The sequence below is a fragment of the Callithrix jacchus genome, chromosome 4, assembly GCF_049354715.1.
Source record: "Callithrix jacchus isolate 240 chromosome 4, calJac240_pri, whole genome shotgun sequence".
In the NCBI taxonomy this organism is placed as follows: domain Eukaryota; kingdom Metazoa; phylum Chordata; class Mammalia; order Primates; family Cebidae; genus Callithrix; species Callithrix jacchus.
Genome location: NC_133505.1, coordinates 12,934,390 through 12,955,405, shown reverse-complemented (window position 1 = coordinate 12,955,405; position 21,016 = coordinate 12,934,390). Strand labels below are relative to the sequence as shown.

The window sequence follows — 21,016 nt, the reverse complement described above, 5'->3', positions numbered from 1 at the left end:
CTGTTTCAAAAAAAAAAAAAAAAAAGTTAAATTCTACTACAAATAACAAAGGACACAGACCAGCAAGTGAGAGACTAGACAGCTTTATTTGCAATGTTAGCAACAGATTTCCAACAAATAAGCTGTAAAGAAAGAAGCATATTTCCCACAAAACATAATTCCCCAAAGATGAGTCACTGAAAAGTCCCTGAAATACAACATAAACTCAAGATTCAGAAAATGAACCAGAATTCATTTTATCAGAATGACTGTTAGAATTTTAATAACTAACAGCCATTACCACAGAGTGGCATAAATATGTACGTCTTAAGTAAAACAAGTCAAAAAATTAAAATTAAAAAATAAAAAATAAAGAAGTCAGATACAGAAGAACAAATATCGCAAGTTCTTACTCATCAGTGGAAGCTAAATAATGTGGACTCATGGACATAGAGACTGGAATGACAGACAACGGAGATTTGGAAGGGTGAGGGAGTAGAAGGAAAGAGGAAGACAAGAAGCTTAATTAATTTTTTTTTTTTTTGAGATGGAATATTACTCTGTCACCCAGGCTGGAGTGCAGTGGCGTGATCTGGCTCACTGCAACCTCCACCTCCTGCCTGGGTTCAAGCAATCTTCCTGCCTCAGTCTCCCAAGTAGCTGGGATTACTGGCACCTACCACCACACCTGGCTGATTTTTGTATTTTTAGTAGAGATAGGGTTTCACCAGGTTGGGCAGGCTGTTCTTAAACTTCTGACCTCTGGTGACCCATCCACCTTGGCCTCTCAAAGTGCTGGGATTACAACCACTGTGTTGGGCCAAGAAGCCTAATTCATACATAATGAGTATAATGTATGTTATTCAGTGATGGATGGCCAGGTGATGGATACCTTAAAAGCCCTGACTTGACCACTGCACAATCTATGCACGTTACAAAATTGTTCTTGTACCCCATACATTTATACAAAGAAAAAGGTACATCACACTTGACAGATTTAAAAGTTAAACACATCTAACTCAAGAGAAATGAAAACATAAGCCTACACAAAAACTCATACATGACTATTCAAAGCAGCTTATCCACAAAAGTCAAAATGACCCAATGCCCATCAAATGATGAAGTAATGAATAAAATCTGGTATATCCACATAGTGGGACATTATTTAGCCATAAAAGGGAATTAAGTCCAGATAACATGTATCACAACAACTACAACACGGATGAACCCTGGCAAAATTATGCAACGTGAGAGAAGCTAAACACAAAAGGCTTGAACAGTATTCATGTCCACCAGACCCTCAGAATGTGACGCTGTTTGGAAATTGGGTCCCTGCAGCTGTAATCAGTTAAGATGAGATCATACTGGATTAGGAAGGGCTGTAATCTAATGAGGGAAGTCCTTATAAGAAGGTCATATAAACACACCCAGGGGAGATGGCCACGTGAAGACTCAGGCAGAGATTGGAGTGTTGTACCTGCAAGCCAGCGAATGCTAAGAATTGCTGGCCTTAGAGAAACAAAAAGAGAGGCATGGAACAGATTCTCCCTCTGACCCCCTAAGAGGGAACAAACCCTAACCCCTTGATTTCAGACTTCCGGCCTGGAGAATTGTGAGAAATAAATTTCTGTTGTTTTAAGCTACTCAGTTTGTGATAGTCTGTTACAGTAGCAATTGCAAGCTAACACAGCCATACACTGTATGATTCCATTTGTATGAAATATCTAGAATAGGCAAATCTATAGAGATGGAGGTAGTGGTTGACTAGTGCTGCGGCGGTGGGCGGGGTAACAGGGAATGATTTGGGTACATGGTTTCTTTTGGGTATGATGAAAACGTTTTAAAATGAGACTACAGTGATGGCTGTTCAACTCTGAATATATTAAAGCTACTGAAAGGCACACTTTAAAATGGCGAACTATATTGCATGTGAGTGACTTCTCAACACAGCTGTTAAAAAAAATTAAATAAGTCCAATCACTCCTCCAAAGTTAACAATTTTAGGAAAAAAATACTGTATATGATAATAGAGGCAAGTAGGAGTTCAATATAAGGTAAAAACACATTTCTGCTTTAATACAGAATACAGGGCATTTTTTTCACATTTTGCAACTATCAATTTTTTTTAACTTGTTTTATTTTAATGGTTGATCTATGCAATCATGGAAGCCAGTATATACAAAGGGGGAGCTTTTATTTCTTGGTCTCTTCCTCCTTGGACAAAGTCTTAATGATCTCCTCCTTGCCTGGAGGCCTCTTCATGGTGCTTGCATGCTTCCTTGGTCTTAGACCTGCGGGCCTCAGCCTGGGCAGCCAGGAGCTTCCTGTGGGCCTTGTCTGCCTTCAGCTTGTGGCCGTGTCTCATGAGAATCCACTTGTTTTTGAATACATTACCCTTCACCTACAGGTACAGGCTGTGATACACATGGTGATCAATCTTAGAGTCCAGTAACTTCTGAGCAGCCAGAGCAGTATCCTCATTCTCCTCATCCACATGACCTGCTCTGGTATTTGTGCATTGGCTGTACCCTTCTGCTTACCTGTGCCCATGTGCTTGCTCTTCTGCAGGCCGAGGTCTTTTTCAGGCATCGAGCCTGGGAATGGACCGTCACAGGCTTGCGGAAGATCAGACCATCTTTGATCAGCTTCCGGATCTGCTGATGGGAGTTGTCATTGGCAATTTCACTGATCTCATTGGGGTCCAACCAGACCTTCTTGCCACAGTGGAGGACACTGGAGGCGAGTCTCTTCAGAAGCTAGAGCATACTCATGGCTGTGGCCACAGCAGGGAAAGGAATGAGCTCCAACTATCCACATCTTGTACTGGAAACAATTCTTTGAACTATCCCAGATATTTTACTACCTAAGTATGGCAGATATTATTTTAACTTGCACAAACTCTAAAGAGCTCAGTGACTTAAATGTCAGTATTAGTGACACATGAAAATACATTTCGGAGATGACATGGATTTTGTCTATCACCAAGAGATTTTCCTTTACCTTGTGGCTTATAATTTCTACTTTGACAGTGTAAGGGGGAAAAACAGAAAGTTTCTGGCATTCCTAAATGTAGAAACATAAAATCCAAAGAGCACTTTGAGAGAAAAAAGGAAACATATGGTGTCATCAACAACCACTGTGCAATATCTTGTCTACAATATGACTGAAGGGTGCCAGAATACGGATTATTTTAAGCTAGAGGTCATTGAGAACAAGCAGACTCAGGAAAAATTCTAAAAACAGGGCATGAATTTTCTTTTTGTAAAGGACACTTCCATTTGTAGAGGTGTCTCCCTCTCTAGCACCAAGAATGGGAGCACTGTTAACAACTCTTAAAAGTGGAGAAGTGACAGAAACCTATGTAACAAACCTCTCTAGACAACTCTTGTTCACCATACTTTTCCCGGTCACCTTCCTGTAACTTGCCCAAAACACCTTCCCATCCAGAAGCCCAAAACCGCTTTTCCTTTTTCTTTTTTTTTTTTTTAAGACAGTCTCACTTTGTTGCGCAGGCACTGGCATGATCATGGCTCACCATAGCCTCAGTCTCCCAGGTTCAAGCGATCCTCCCACCTCAGCCTCCTGAGTTGCTGGGACTACAGGTGCATGCCACCACACCCAGCTAGTTTTTTGTAAAGATGGGGCCTCACTTGTTGCCCAGGCTGGTCTTGAATATTTTATTCCTAGGCAGCTTAAACTGGGCTCAAAGGGTCCTCCTGCCCCGGCCTAGCAAAGTGCTGGGATTACAGGTGTGAGCCACCATGCCAAGTTATAACCACCACTTTGGGTTACTCATCCCGGGGTGCTCCCATGTGTAAGCAAGATGCATATGCTAATAAAATTCTAGTTGCTTTTCTCTCGTTAATCTGTCTTTGGCCACTCTACTTTGCAGCGGAAATAGAGGAAAAATATTTTTTGGCCCCTACATCAGTATAGCATGTAAGCAGCAGCAAAGGGGTGGAGCTGTATGGAAGTGGTTACACAACTCCAGCTTCCATGTGTATTTCGCTCTGTAACTCATCCAGTTAGAGAAGTGTATCATTAGTAGAAGCTACCCCTTTTATCTAATACTGTGCACATGTTCAGAACAAGAACACGATCTAAATCTATTATCCCCTTGGAACAGAATGAAAATAACTGCAGTGTGAGTGGGATTCAATGGCAAGTGAGAGATAATCAGGTCACCCAGGGAGGAGGAGCCCAGACTATGCTTTTCTTCTATGGTCCACTCAAAAGCAGTGATGCAGGGGCTTCTGGAGTCCCAAAAACTTTAGAAAGTTCAACATCTGAAAGGTGAATCACAGGCTTATATGTATGTGTTTGTGCATGTTTATGCGTCATACATATACTTATACATGTATAAATAATTTTTCTTTATTTATACAGGGTCTTGCTCTGCCACCATCCAGGATGGAGAGCAGTGGTACAATCCTGGCTCACCATAACCTTGACCTCCCAGGATCAAGTGATCCTCCTGCCTCAGCACCCCCAAGTAGCTGAGACCACAGGTGTGTACCACTACACCTGGCTAATTTTTGAAATTTTTTGTAGAGATGGGGTCTGGCTATGTTGCTCAGGCTGGTCTCGAACACCTGGGCTCAAGTGATCCTCCCACCTCAGCCTCCTAAAGTGTTGGGATTACAGGCATGAGCCACTGAGCCTAGCCAGGCTTACATATTTTCATGAATATTTGAAATATATTAAAACTATAATAAAACCACTGATTATGGATTCTGCTAATACTGTCTTCTCAAGGTAGAGTCCAGTGGGCAGCCTGTTGGCCTCAGAGGTATCCAGAACAAGGAGACGGTTGTTTGCCAATTTTAGTGGCAAAATACGTTATTCCAGGAATCCTTCTGATCCTACCGAAGCACAGCCCCTGAAGTTGGATATAGTTAGGAAGCTCCTGATCTTTAAATCTCTCACCACAAGTTCTGAGGCAGGGGTGGGAAGTGTCTGATTAGAGAGGAAGTAAGTCTTAAGCTAGAAGATGACATTTATAAAAGGATAGTCATGTTTTAAGATAGAATTTTAAAAAACCTACATATCATAATGAAGAATTCAGGATAAAACAAGTAAAATAGGCCAGGTGCAGTGGCTCATGCCTGTAATTCCAGCACTTTGGGAGGCCGAAGTGGGCGGATGACCTGAGGTCAGGAGTTCGATACTAGCCTGACCAACATGGAGAAAAACTTAGCTGGGTGTGGTGGCACATGCCTGTAATCCCAGCTACTTGGGAGGCTGAGGCAGGAGAATTGCTTGAACCCAGGAGGCGGAGGTTGCAGTGAACTGAGATAGCGCCGTGGCACTCCAGCCTGGGCAAGAAGAGTGAAACTCCAGCTCCAAAAAAAAAAAAAAAAAGAAAAAAAGTAAAAGAAAGTTGGGAAGGTGAAAAGCCAAATAAAAGCCACTCCAATAAATATAATCAGTGAGAAAAAAAACTGAGTTATAAGTCAACCTTTTAAAAACTTTCTGCACCTTCCCCTAACCTGTACCTGTTTCCCTGAAACTCTGACCATTAGATTTCTTTCCTTGGGAGTTGATATGATGTGTGTGTTATCTGTACTGTACAGGATGGATTTCAAATGTTATTTTACTTATTAGTCCAATAATCAGTTCTAAGATCACACATATAACACTTATTAAACTTTATTGGAGTGATTTGTGTAGCTATTTCTCTGCCTTTCTAATTAGATTGTGATTACCTCGAGAGTACACAGTGTAATTTGCCATACACATTCCTCCCTGCACTGCTGTGCTTGGTTTGCAATGGAAAGCACTCAGTAAACATCTATAGAGTTAATCTGAGTCTAGATCTAGTGAAGACGAAAACATGGACCTCTGTTTAAAAAGGACTAATTCAATAATAGTTTGGGGACACACTGAGTGCTACCTGCTAAAAGAACACTGGTTTTCCTGGAAGCAATGTGCTGAGCTAAAAACTCTATTTTCCAAACGCCTCTGCAGCTTTGGGTAGCCATTAAACACAGTTCTGGCCAAGGAGACGTAGGTAAACATTACTGGGTGGGGCTTCCAAGAAAGCTGCTGTTTTCCTGATAAAAGCAGGTACATGTTCAGCCAACAGAAGCCTGTGTTTTTCTGTCCTTCCTCCTTTTTCCTTTCTCTAGTTGGTACTATAGATATGGATCCAATGTTTGGAATGGTAGAGCCATCCTGAGATCATGAGGATGACATGAACACACATTAAAGTTAGTAGAGCTGTGTGCATTTCCAAGATTCAATCCCTGGCTTTGAAATAATTAGCTGAGGCCGGGCGCAGTGGCTCACACCTGTAATCCCAGGACACTGGGAGGCCGAGGTGGGGAGATCACCTGAGGTCAGAAATTTGAGACCAGCCTGGCCAACATGGTGAAACCTTGTTTCGACTAAAAATACAAAAGTTAACTGAGCATGGTGGCACACGCCTGTAATCCCAGCTATTCGGGAGGCTGAGGCAGGAGAATCATTTGAACCCAGGAGGTGAAGGTTGCGGTGAGCGCAGATCGGGCCACTATATTCTAGCCTGGGTGACAGAGTGAGGCTCCATCTCAAAAAAAAGAAAAAATAAACAAATAATTAGTTGAAAGATAATGAAATAAGTGGATTTGAATTTAGCATTCTTCCCAAGTCCTCACTCTTAACAGTAAAGGACAAATGGAAAAGAACATGGATGGCAAATTATGAGGAAAGGACAGTACCATCAGATGACAGGAAAGCAAAGAAAATGATGATGGCTCCAGTATCAGCCTCACTTCCTTTCAAATTGTTTTCCAGTGGTTAATGCCAATCATTAAACTCAATGTTCATCTATCGAGTATTATTCCCAATCTCATTTCCATTTCACTGTTGTGGTAGAACACTGTGGTAGAACATTTTCAGAAATGTCAGTGTACACTTTAAAATGTTAGTGTATGTTTTATTGTTCTGGGAGCTTAACATATGCAAAATCTAGAATTCTGTCATCAAATAAGTTTGGGGAATGACAAGCCAAAGTTATACTGGATTTAACTGCAGGACATCTCTGAGCTTTCAGCACTGTGAATCTCCAAAGAAAGGTTTTATAATCATCCTTTCTCAAAATAATATGCCCAAGGATCCTTTTCTTCCCAAAGCCATTTGAGGAACTAGTGTTTGACAAAAATGCTTTAGGGAACCTTGGGTAACCCTATCACATTCTTCCAACAAGTGGATCCTGTGTCCCAAGGAGCAGAGTTTTGCTGTTCTTCATGGGTCTCTCCTATTAAATGCAAAGATGTCTATCCAGGTTTTTTATTCACATGTAGGGACCTTCCAACATACGAGTCATAAATTAAGAAGGACACCCACCCTTGAGTAATGGACAGAAGTACGCCATTTTATTTTTCTCCCTTGATACAAATTCCTCTTTTGTTATTTGGGCAATACCTCTTTAGAGTGAGGTTTCTGTAAGAGAATGAACAAGAATCATGGAAAGTACTCAAGGAGAAAAAAAGGAAGAGTGAGTATATTCGTCCATTTTGATGCTATTGATAACGACATACCCAAGACTGGTAATTTTTAAAGAAAAAGAGCTTTAATGGACTCACAGTTCCATGTGGCTGGGGAGACCTCACAATCATGGTGAAAGGCAACAGACACGTCTTACATGGTGGCAGGCAAGAGAAAGAATGGGAACTAAGCAAAAGGGATTTCCCCTTGTAAAACCATCAGATCTCATGAGACTTATTTATTATGCCACGAGAACAGTATGGGGAAACTGCTCCCATGATTCAGTTAACTTCCACAGGGTCCCTCCCACAACAGTATGGTAATTATGGGAGCTACAATTCAAGATGAGATTTGGGTAGGGACACAGCCAAACCATATCACCGAGTCACACGAAATACTAGAAATATCATGCTTACAAATTATTCTAACAAATTATACTGATACAATCCTAGAAGTAACATATATGAATTTCTCTAGAACAAGTGTTCAATAGAACCCACTTCTGGAGATGTTAGCTTACTGATGTTAGCTTATTAAGTACAGCAATTGAAATGGAAACGAGACTGGGAATAATATTCATTAGATAAACATTGTTTGCATTTAGTGACTAGCCATTATTGAGAATAAAATGAAACCATTTTCAGTGTCTGAGGGTATCAGAGAGTGCTCTATGTTCCAAATGTGTTCTCAGCAAAACTGAAGCAGCCAGACTGCAATGACAAGGAAAAGGCTTCTTCATTCCACCTTCGCTAAACAGATGGAGCACCAGATTGGCTTTTCAAATGTATTCCCCTGTGAAGACAGCCCACAGATGACCTATACCTCCTAAGCTCTGAGCACTCCTTGGCAGTAGGCCACACAGTGCCTTAGTTCTTTAACGAAAGGACTAGCATGTGCTTAAAGTTCTTAAGAGCTTCAGGAGACATGAAGCTCCTAAATCCACAGCCCATTAAGCAGACACTGATGTTTGTGTGAAGTCCTTGACAGGTCTGCTTAAGAGGATTATTAATGCTCCTCCAGAGAAACCCAAGTGGGAGCCCAGAGAAAGCTTAAGAATATGTCAGAGATTTCTTTAGTTTAGGAACTGTTTTTTTTTTTTTTTCCTGAGACAGCCTCCTGAATAACTGGAATTACAGGCACCTATGACCACACCCGGTTAATTTTTGTATTTTTAGTAGAGACAGGGTTTCACCACACTGGTTAGGCTGGTCTTGAACTCCGGACCTCATGCGATCTACCTCAGTCTCCCAAAATGCTGGGACTATGGGGTGAGCCACTGTACCCAGCCAGGGCATACTAAATGTTTGCTGGGATTTTACTCATGTTATTTAATGTCTCTAAGCATCAGTTTCCTCCTCTTAAAAAAGAAATAAAAATACACGTTATGCATCTCCCAGAGTGTATGTACTTTGGAAGGCTGAGATGGTTAAATCAATGGAGGTCAAGAGTTTAAGATCAGCCTGATCAATATAGTGAGACCACATCTCTTAAAAAAAAAAAAAAAAAAAAAAAAAAAGAGAGAGAGAGAAGAAAAGAGAGTAAGATATTGAAAAAAATTCCATTCAATTCAATAAGCCATTATGAAAAAAGAGCCAGTTATTAAATGATCTAAATTATGTAATTACCAAGCATTGGGGTAATCCAGTAAGGTCCCCTACAAAAATTCATGTCCAAAATTAAGGGGGCACTATTTATATTTACTCTGGGACAAAAGTATCATTCAGATGCTGCCTGGCAAACAGAACGCACAGCCACTGCTACGAGTATAGCTACAGTGGCTGGGCCTGGACTCGGAGACCGACTAACTACAACCATTCCCAAAACCCACACTTAGAACTTGGTGACCTGGAAGACATCATTAAACTGTTCTCTGTCTTGATTTCCCCATCTGTAAAATGGGGATAACGAACCCATGCCTAAATGGTGATGTGACACTGCATATGGAGCATTCAGAATACTGCCTGATACTAGCAAGAGCTCAATAAAGTTAGTGGTCATTCCATATTTAGGCTAGTCACACACACACACACACACACACACACACACTCTCTCTCTCTCTCTCTCTCTCTCTCTCTCTCTCTCTCTCTCTCTCTCTAAATTCCAACAAGTCTAAAGACTTTCTAGTGTGTGATCCCACAAGCCCCATTGGCAGGCATAGCCCCACTTGCAAAGTAATCCCCAGGAGGCGTGGCAATCTTTTCTTTGGTATCTGCTCTTTCACACTCCCATTTCTGCCTCCCCATTCTGGTTTCTGAACTCATTTTGGAATGCAGGGCCGCAGTGCCAGTCTGGAATCTTGCAATGCCTTGTCAGGAAATACAGCTAAATCCTTTGTTATCAGAGCAGGAGACAGGATGACTGGATGATTAACTCCCTATAGTAGTGGTCTTTCCCAGTGAGTATGGCTGTGTCCATCTGATAGAGGGGCCACTGTTTTACTTTTAATTTTTAAACTTTTGTATACTAAAATAATAACGTGTTAACATCATCTTAAATGCAAGCTGTGCAAACATGTTCCTGAATATATTTCCTCTTGTCACATTCTGTCCTAAACAAAATCCTAAATTATTACAGCTCAACAGAAAAAGATTATAAGTACACACTAAAGTACTTTCTGCTGAATTTGAAATAATGATAATGGTTATCCTGACAAAAAAAAAAAAACAAACAAAAGCTATTAAACATTTATTCACGCAAACTAAGTGCCAGGCATTTTTCTAAGCACATTATAGGTGTTTTATCCCTGACAAATCTGTGAAGTACGTATTATTATTATTATTACTATTATTTTGAGACAGAGTTTTGCTCTTATTGCCCAGGCTAGAGTGCAGTGGCACGACCTTGGTTCAGTGCAACTTCTGCCTCCTGGGTTCAAGTGATTCTCCTGCCTCAGCCAGCCAAGTAGCTGGGATTACAGATGCCCACCACCACGACTGGCTAATTTTTTTTTTTTTTTTTTTGAGATGGAGTTTCTCGTCATCCAGGCTGGAGTGCAATGAATCTCAGCTCAATGTAACCTCCACCTCCTGGGTTCAAGTGATTCTCCTGTCTCAGTCTCCCAAGTAGCTGGGATTACAGGTGCCCACCACCACACCCAGCTAATTTTCATATTTTTAGTAGAGACAGGGTTTCACTATGTTGGCCAGGCTGGTGTTGAACTCCTGACCTCAGGCGATCTGCCAGCCTCAACCTCCCAAAGTGCTGGAATTATAGGAATGAGCCACCATGCCTGGCCACTATTATGAACTTTATTTTTCATATAACAAAATGAAGTACTGAGTTGTTAAATCACTTGCCCATGACGTACATATCTAGGAAGTGGTGGATTCAGGATTAAACCCAGGCAGTCTAGCTTGAATGCACACTCTTAAATTCGAACTCTGCTTCCTTTAATGGTGGAAAGCAAAGAGACTTCCTCTTGCACATCACAGACTGTCCTGGGATACTGCATAACGAAAAACACCAAGTCTTTTTTATTTTTTTAATAGAAATGAGATCTCACTGCATTGCCCAGGTTGGTCTCAAACTCCTGGGCTCAAGCAAACCTTCTGCCTCAGCCTCCCGAAGTGGTGGGATTAATGTGAACCACTGTGCCTGGCCTCATAGCAAGTCCTTCGTTATGAGGACTTGCTATTTCATGCTGAGCCCTCTGCATGGAATGCTTGTATCTCCTGTGTCTACCTGGCAAATTACTCCTCATCTTCCACCCTCTGCTTTCTTTCAAACTTCCCAGCACTTGCAGACACTCAAGGCAAACGGCGAGATTTCAGCATGGCAGCTATTCAGTAACTGAAATTCTTCTAAGGTACTGGTATTTAAGCAGAATTAGCCTTACAAAGGGATTCAAAGACGATTTTCTTTTCAGATAAGCTCCCTGAGTTTATCTAAGATATAATTTGATTTATAGAATTGTGACTTACATATGGTTTAAAAAAAAAAAAAGAATTGTGACTTACATTTACCTAAGACTGCATTATGTATGATACACATATGCATTTGTAACATTTTTTGCTTTTCATTGATTAATTAATTAATTAATTTTTTTGAGATGAAGTTTCACTCTTGCTGCCCAGGCTGGAGTGCAGTGGTGTGATTTTGGCTCACTGCAACCCCCTCCTCCCGGGTTCAAGTGATTCTCCTGCTTCAGCCTCCCAAGTAGCTGGGATTACATGTGCCTACCACCATGCTCGGCTAATTTTTTGTATTTTTAGTAGAGAAGGGGTTTCATCATGTTGTCCAGGCTGGTCTTGAACTCCTGACCTTAGGTGATTCACCTGCCTTGGCCTCCCAAAGTGCTAGGATTATAGGCATGAGCTGCTGTGCCTGGTGTCCTGCTTTTATTTTTGAAACACAATTGTGCATATTTATGGGGTACAGTGTGATATTTTGATACATATATACAATGTATACTGATCGATTTAGGGTAATTAGTATATCTATCACCTCAAATACTTACCATTTTTTTGTATTGGGAACACTGAAAATCCACTTTCCTAGCTATTTGAAAATAAACAATAAGTTGTCAATTACAGTCACCCTATAGTGCTATGGAATACCAGAATTTATTCCTCCAATTGAGCTGTAATTTTGTATCCATTAACCAACCTCTGGTTATTCCCCCTGCCCTCCCCTTTCCAGCCCCTAATAATCACTATTCTACCCTCTACTCCTATGAAATCAACTTTATTAGCTTCCATATATGTCAGAACATGGTATTTTGCCTGTGCCATTTTTGAGCAAGCTGCACCATGTAGTTTTACTTAAACCTCATACATCTTTTTTTTTTTTGAGACAGAATCTTGCTCTGTTGCCCAGGCTGGAGTACAGTGGAGTGATTTTGGCTCACTGCAACCTTTGCCTCCCAGAGTCAAGTAATTCTCATGCCTCAGCCTCATGAGTAGCTGGGATTATAGGCATGTGCCACCATGCTCAGCTAATTTTTGTGTTTTTAGTAGAGACAGGGTAGAGACCAGGTAGAAATGGAGTATCAACACGTTGCCCAGGCTGGTCTTGAACTCCTGGCCTCAAGTGATCTACCCACCTTGGCCTCCAAAAATGTGGGATTACAGGCATAAGCCACAGCACCTGGACGAAATCCTCACACAATTTTTTTTTTTTTTTTTTTTTTTGAGATAAAGTCTCACTCTGTTGCCCAGGCTGGAGTTCAGTGGTGCAACCTTGGCTCACTGCAACCTCTGCCTCCCAGGTTCAAGTGATTCTCCTGCATTAGTCTCCCTAGTAGCTGGTATTACAGGTGTGTGTAACCAGGCCTAACTAATTTTTTTTTTAATTTTTGTATTTTTAGTAGATATGGGGTTTTGCCATGTTGGCCAGGCTGGTCTCAAACTCCTGACCTCAGGTGATCCGTCTGCCTTGGCTTCCCAAAGTGCTGGGATTACAAACATGAGCCACCATGCCTGGCTAAAAACCTCATACATCTTAATAGACACAGGTTGTTTTTGTCTTCAACCCCATTTACTAAAGCTGTACGGACTTTGTACAACCTGTGCATCAGAACCATCTGACTCTCACAATGCAGCAAATCCCCCCCAGGAGGAAATCACCCAGGCTGTTCAGGCACCAGCCACCTTACTTGTTAATGTTGCTTCCTTCTTTCAGTCGCTCTCCTGCAGCTCCTGTTTTAGATACTCTCTCGCTACCCGCCAGGTCTACCAAGCTGACCTTACTGACTTTCTCCCCGGAGTTCTAGTTATAGAAAACGAGAGAGAAAAAAAAACTTATCAATGCAAAAAATCAAATGGATATCTACATATATATTAGCACTGTAATTGAGTAATCCACCCCACTCTCACATGGCAAATTTCTTAAGTTTTTAAATGGTCATTAGAGTTATTTGAACTAGCAATTAATTTCATAGTTAAAATTTAAATTGGTGAGGACCTGTAGCATTTTTGTTTTGCACCTGGGTAGCAAGTACACCCAGCTTTCTGGAATACAGTCAGAAAGCTAGAGATTTTACATGCCTATAAGGAAATATTAGGACATGAGGATTTCTGCACATTCAGGTCAAATTCTTCTCCTTCTGAAAAAAGGTTTTAGGCTAAAGGTTGTGGTGTCCTCTTTAATATCCCTCAATGACTATGAAGCTGAGTTATTTGTTTCCATGGGAATTTCAGCATGAAAGGATATATATTAAAAGCGGTATGGTGATATCATCACACTTGTTAGGGACTTTGCACAAAAAAATACAATTATTTTTCTTTTTTGCTTTTGTAGAGTCTGGGTGTCGCTATATTATGCAGGATGGTCGTGAACGTCTGGCCTCAAGGAATCCTGCCTCAGCCTCCCAAAGTGCCAGAATTATAGTCATGAGCCACCGCACCAGGCCAAAATCCAATTTTTTAAAAAGTCAAATATAAAGCAAGACCTACTAAATTAAATGATTAAAGCAAAGTAGCTCATCTAGTAAGCAGAAGAGCCAACATACTATTCTCAGCCATAGAACCCAACCATGAAAGACTTTATCTCTGTAGACACTTTCAGCTCTTCTGCCCACCTCCCTGCCCAAGTTCTGCCCAGTCCCTCACCCCAGACTGCAGGTCATAGAGTGTCTGCGTGATGATGATGTTGAACACGGCATGGGAGCGGCTGCTTTCTTCGTTCATGTTGGTAGCTGCTACCGTTCGAGACTTATTTCCCTCAGACATCAATGACTCAATATCCTAGGGGCAAAGCATAGGGAAAAGACCATAAGCCAAAACACAAGAATGCGGTCCTGCACACCAGGTGTATGTATTAATTATGATTCTTCTGATGCCTTTGTCACTTCCCTTCCATAGAAACCTCCCTGCCGCTCTACCATTGAGCATGGTTTGAGTGTCCACCTCACTCAGGGCTTTCCAATGTATGAAATGTTTCCCTCACTCTTTTTTCCATTTCCCAATTATCTTCTTTCTCAGCTGAGTCCCTATCCTTTTCGGGTTCCTGGGGTAGCTAATATTCATCGAGCACTCTGATAATCATAACAGCAGTGACTTTATTTAACTAACTCTCCTGCGCTTACCAACCTGCTGATGCCTGCCTGTCTGCCTGCCTCCTCCAACACTGTGGCTCCCCAATGGCAGTGTTTCTTCTTATTCAACTTTGTACACTTGCTCCTAGAACACCTGGAGCCTACGGGGTCTTATGAAACATTTGCTGAATAAACTTTATTTTCTTGATTTTACACACAAGGATGCTGAAATTAGTGGAGGTCAAGCCACTTTCCCCACATCCAGTAAGAGATGGAGCTGGGATGCAAATCAAGAGCACACTGGCTCCTACTAGTAAGTGACAGGATAACATCGACACTGAGCACACTGAGCTAAGAACAGAGACCTCAGTGAAGGGGCTGAGTTAGCACCTTTGGACCAAAAAGGTATCCATCGTTTCAGAATTGAAATGTTTTTTAAATGATCACTGTGCTCTATTTCTGATTAGAGCAATTCTGTATGTATCTTGATTTGAATGGCTGGAGAGTCACTGCCCAGATTAGTTCTAGCCACACTAAGACTGGGGTGATAATGGGTCAGCCACATCCCACAGGCAGCACAAAGTAAGTGCAGGGATTTGCTTGTTCCTCCCTGCATCCACTCATTCATTCACACTCTTTAGCAACAAAGACAGTAGTTTGTGTTATGAGATTTCTGAAGCAATGACTAGAAATGGAAGCAGAATCTTGAGTCAGATCTTAACAAGACATACACGTCAAAGAGTAAATATAAAGGAAAATAGGCCGGTCAATGGCAAGAGGAGTGATTCAGAAAAACAGAAGAGCCAGAAGGGACAGCAACCAAGGCAGGTGAGCCTGCCAAAATGAAAGCGCTGCACTAACTGCCAAAGACTGTTTAGACTAGCACATGTCTAGAAGGATGTCGCAGGCATCAGTGGAGAACAGTTGTAACCGAGTAGTATTACTGAAAATTCACAGCAACCTCAAAGCATGGGGCCTTTCGGCCATACTGTAAAACCTTCACAACAAAGCAGCTTGAAGAGTGTGATTAAATGCCCTTTCCCTCTCTGTCTGCAGTGTGCTGATATTGGGGTTCTGAGGCCCTGAGTAGTATCATTGTGCTATAAAGCATCCACATAAAATATATCCAATATCACTTATACACTTTGATTTATAGTCAGCTTTTAATCACATTAAAAAAAAATGACTTACCTCAAAACTAGTGACAGCTAGTTGAGATAAACCATCTACATATGGTCCCAAAACTTTATGTTCTCGAACTTTAAGAGACTGTCTACTCCTGTGGGAGGGAGGAAAAAGGAATAAATTGAATCAGACCAAAGTTGGAAGCTTTTCTTTCTTTTTAAGTACACAGCAACCAAGATAACAATTTCAAAAGAATTTTTAATGACTCCTCCCCCAACCAATCTAAAAGCTGCTTTCTTTGGATTAGCAAAACAATGCTGCACATGAGAACTGTGTTTTACACTCTGATTTCTATTCAAAGTGAGTTACTGTTTGAAACATTCTACCTTTAGTTACAAAGTTACAAACCTTACTGGGTTAGGCTGTCAGTTATACTTTGGCAAAGGTGGGGGAAAAAAGTGAAGCAAAGAACAAGCCAGATCAAATTTAACCTTTAGTCTATTTCATAAATAAGCATATTCTTGGTGGATAATGTCTTAAAATTATATTTACTTTTTGAGACAGGGTCTCACTTTGTTGCCTAGGCTAGAATGAGTAGCATGAGCCTGGCTTCTTATAGCCTCAACCTCCTGCTCAGGTAATTCTCCCACCACTGCTGCCCATGTAGCTGGGACTACAGGCCCATGCCACTATGCTGGCTAATTTGTATGTTTTTTGTAGAGATGTGGCTTCACTATTCTGCCCAAGTTGGTCCTGAACTTCTGGGCTCAAGCAATCCTCCAGCCTCAGCCTCCCAAGATGCTGGGATTGCAGATGTGAGCCACCATGGCCCAGTCAAAATTTCTGAATTATTAGTAAACAGTGTTAAAATGTTTAAACTTCATTTCTGCAATGGTTTATGCTACCTCTATGCTTACACTTTTTTATACAGAAAGTGAGATGACAGTACAGACCTTGTCTATACTTACTGATGTTTGTCCTACTTAGAATTGGTTCTGCTAATAAAAATCGTAAAGCTTTTTTGAATTTTTAAGTGACAAACCTGGTTTGGAACCCATTTGAATGGTTTATCAAAGACAATGGAGATTAAAAGCAAAGCTATGTCTATACTGACCATATTATATATGCCATCTTTTTCATGGCAACAGATATTAATCACCTTTCAAATTAAGAGTCAATGTGTAGCATCACTAATATATGAGGAAAAGGAGCTAAGAATCATCACTGAATGCATCCTGGCACTGTTCCCTGAAGCACTTTTCAGTTACGCCATTTAATCTCAAAACATCCCTACAAAGTAGGCTTTGCCACCTTTATTTTATTTATTTATTTATATATTTATTTTTGAGACAGAGTCTTGCTCTGCCACCAGGTTGGAGCGCAGTTGCGCGATCTCGGCTTGCTGCAACCTCTGCCACCTGGGTTCACCTGATTCTTATCCCTCAGCCTCCCAAGTAGCTGGGATTACAGGCACGTAGCACCACGCCTGGCTAATTTTTGTATTTTTAGTAGAGATGGAGTTTCACCATGTTGGCCAGGATGATCTTGATCTCCTGACCTTGTGCTCTGCCCGCCTTGGCCTCCCAAAGTGCTGGGATTACAGATATAAACCACTGTGCCCAGCCTACCACCTTTATTTCAAAGATGAAGAATTCGGTGTGACAATGAGCTACTTAAATGCACATGATCCAGTACAGCTTACTCTGCTTGCCAGAGATTCTATAATGCTATTCAGCAGCAAGAAAAAGTAAATCTACTGTAAGATCAAGTGCCTGTGATGGTGTCCAATATCTGAAATGCTTGTACACTGTTGGTGGGAGTAGAAACTGGTACAGCCACTTTTTACTACTGAATAAAGTTGGGAGATTCGGTATTTTGTGACTTACAATTCCACCCCTAAATGTGTTACCTAGAAACTCCTGCACCTATGCCAGGAGACCTGCAAAGCAGTGCTTTCAGAGCAGCACTGTATTGATAAAAGCAGGAACCACACAAAAAACAGGGGAAGTGATGAATTATTGATATAATCAGGCGATGAAATGCTAGATGACAGCAAAAATGCATTAGCACTTCAAGTATAAGAATAAATGAATCATGGTGGGGGAACAAATCACCAAAGCACACATATATTATGTCACACAAAGTTAAAAATTGTGCAAAATTATTTGTAAATGCTAAAGAAGAGTAAGAGAATGCTAAACACAAAATTGACAATAGCAGTTACCTTGGGGAGGGGTAGAAAATGGATCCAAGAGCAACATACAGTGAACTTCACAATTATGGGTAATGTTCCATTTATTTTAATTAATTAATTGATTGATTTATTGGCAGAGTACTTTTGGCTAAGCTAAATGTAGGTAGGCAGTTGTTTTTATTACTCTTTATGCCTTACAGGTGTTATAAATGTTCTTTTGTATGCATTAAATAGTTAACGGCATCTTAAAAGTAAATATAAACATTTTCTTTGATTGAGTCACTTCCTTGTCACCCACAATTTTGGATAAAATGCACCAAAGTAGTAACAGTAACCATTATTATCATTTTTTAGATGAAGTCTCACTCCAGGCTGAAATGCAGGGGTGCGATCTTGGCTCACTGCCAAGTCTCCTGGGTTCAAACAATTCTCTGCCTCAGCTACCTGAGTAGCTGGGAATGACAGGTGCCTGCCACCACACCTGGCTAACTTTTGTATTTTTAGTAGAGATGGTGTTTCACCATGTTGGCCAGGCTGGTTTCAAACTCCCGACCTCAAGTGATCCACCCACCTCAGGCTCACAAAATGCTGGGATTATAGGCACGAGCCACACCACTCCTGGCCTTAGTGGTTGTTTTTGAATGGTGAGATTATAGGTCATATTTATTTCTTTTTATACTTTACCTATTTTCCAAATTTTCCAACATAGATATTATTTATAAATCAGTACAATTTCTTTTCTTTTTTTGAGATGGAGTCTCCCTCTGTTGCCCAGACTGGAGTGCAGTGGCACAATCTCAACTCACTGCAACCCCGCCTCCTGGGTTCAAGTGATTCTCCTGCCTCAGCCTCCCAAGTAGCTAGGATTACAGGTGCCCATAACTACACCTGGCTAATTTTTGCATTTTTAGTAGAGACGAGGTTTCACCATGTTGGTCAGGCTGGTTTGGAACTCCTGACCTCAGGTGATCTGCCTACCTCGGCCTCCCAAAATGCTGGGATTATAGGCATGAGCCACTGTACCTGGCCCCAAATTTTTTAATTGAAAAAAAAGTAAATGGTCCCCCTTCCTCTATGAATCAAATAAATCTATTTTTATCACCTAGTTAAATAGATCCCTGGGTTTCACTCTGGGTCTACTGAATCCAGTCTCTATGGGTGGGAATCAGGCAAGGGGATCCTTAAAACATTCCCCACATGATGCCAATGCACAGCCAGGGAAAGGCATTGCTTGCCTAGGCTGGGATGTTTTAATCCTTCAACCCTTTTACCTTTAACACAGAGGTGCTGCTTTCCAATGTAAATGGAAGAACTAATGTGTTATTCCTAACTCAATTTTTATGACTAGTTCATGGTGGCAAAAAAATAAATAAATAATGAAAACATATTTTCAAAGGGCATACACACATAGGCAACTTTATACATTAATGTAGGATAAACACTGGGCATACCAACACACTTTGAGAAGCTGATGATTTCTCTGTAAATGAATAAAAACCAGCATAGTCACCAAGAGCTTAAATACGTATATTTACTTTCAATTTTAACTTTAGAATCATTTAAAAGCACTCCCCCCTCCCCCTGCACCCAAACACACTTAATCTTGACCATTAACTTACCCTTTGGGGTCTAAAAGATCCCGAACTTTCTCGTTATAAATTTCCATATAGGACACTTCAACTTTAAAGGTCTGTGACTCGTTTTGCTCCAAAGAGATCCTCTTAAATAAAGCACAGCAGAGCCTTGGAATAAGGCCCAGCTGCTCAGCATGGCCCATCATGGAAAAGGATTTTCCTGAACCTGGAGAAGAGCAAGCAGAAAGAAGAACGGGTAGAGGAGGAAGCAAAATGCAATGCTTCAACCATACAAGGTTTCCGCATATGCCAGCCAAGGTCACAGAGCAGAAAAGTGGCCAACTTAGCCTCAAACCCAGGCTCTTGGATGCCCAGGCTACTGTTCTTTCCATTACACTCAGGGCTTCCAGTGTGACTCGCCAAGATCTGGAGAGCACCTCGCTTACAGATGATGTGTATAAATGCAACCACTAAAAACACATTTATAAGTATGTACAGTAAAATTCCAACAATACATTATTAAGTAGCACATCATATATTACGTTATATATATTCTCTCATCTGCATCTCCTAGTTATCCTGTGATGTGATATTAGGCAGCACTGTTATAATTTATTTATTTATTCCTACCTTATTGTTGAAAGATCTGGCTCAGAGTATTCATGGCTGAGCCGTTAGGATGTTTTTTATTTGCTTGCTTCAACCAACTGCTTCATAGGCTTAGGTTTAATAATCTGTCATTACTTCTGTATCCTAGTGAAAGTCCTCAGTATAGGATGAAACTAAGAGTTTTTCTATCATTTTTACTATGCCATTTATACTGAGAAACTGGTAATTATTATTGTTGTTGTTATTTTGAGACAGAGTCGCACTCTATCGCCCAGGCTGGAGTGCAATGGTACGATCTCAGCTCACTGCAACCTCCGCCACCTGGGTTCAAGTGATTCTCCTGCCTCAGCCTCCCGAGTAGCTGGGATTAGAGGTGTGGGCCACCATGCCTGGCTAATTTTTGTATTTTTAGTAGAGGCAGGGTTTCACCATGTTGGCCAAGATGGTCCTGAACTCCTGACCTTTCAATCCACCCACCAAGTGCTGGGATTACAGGCATGAACCAACCACTGCGCCTGGCCTGCTTGTTTTTGTTTTTGGTTTTTTAAGAAACTGATAATTATTTTTCTAGTTCAAATACAGGCTAACTATAATTGAGGAAAATGACACTTAATAACTTGAAACTAGCTTTGCTTATTAACACTGAAATTGCTCAATTAACAAAACTACTGTAGCTTCAAAAAGAGGATTACTTTTGATCACTTAACTCAGTTAAATGTACAAAGTCAAATGCATTTTTCTGTTGCTTTTCACAGTTTTTCTCTTTTTATTTTTTCTGTTTTTTATTTTTTGAGACAGACTCTCATTTCATCACCTATGCTAGAGTGCAGTGGCGCGATCTTGGCTCACTGCAACCTCTACCTCCTAAGTTCAAGCAATACTCATGCCTCAGCCTCCCCAGTAGCTGGAATTACAGGTACGCACCATCACACCCAGTCAATTTTTGTATTTTTAGTAGAGATAGGGGTTTTACCATGTTGGCCAGGCTGGTCTTGAACTCCTAACCTCAAGTGATCTGCCCATCTCAGCCTCCCAAAGTGTTGGGATCACAGGCATGAGCCACTACACCTGGCCTTTTTCTATTTTTAAATAACA

General features: G+C 41.0%; 1 protein-coding gene and 1 pseudogene across 43 annotated transcripts in view; both read right to left on the bottom strand.

Annotated features, from left to right (window-relative positions):
- The window catches only part of KIF13A (kinesin family member 13A), a 222,455-nt gene that overhangs the window by 76,752 nt on the left and 124,687 nt on the right, over positions 1–21,016 (bottom strand). For all 43 annotated transcript variants that reach the window (XR_013533669.1, XR_013533671.1, XR_013533670.1 and 40 more), the window contains exons 6-9: positions 19,358–19,538; positions 15,611–15,698; positions 13,995–14,129; positions 13,040–13,152 (exon numbers count right to left, since the gene is read on the bottom strand). Coding sequence is in view for 37 of the 43 variants with exons in the window: in XM_035294815.3 (XP_035150706.1) it covers positions 13,040–13,152; positions 13,995–14,129; positions 15,611–15,698; positions 19,358–19,538 (517 nt within the window). In the remaining 6 variants the exon portion in view is untranslated. The remainder of the gene's footprint in view (positions 1–13,039; positions 13,153–13,994; positions 14,130–15,610; positions 15,699–19,357; positions 19,539–21,016) is intronic.
- On the bottom strand, positions 69–2,750 carry LOC118152750 (large ribosomal subunit protein eL19 pseudogene; annotated as a pseudogene).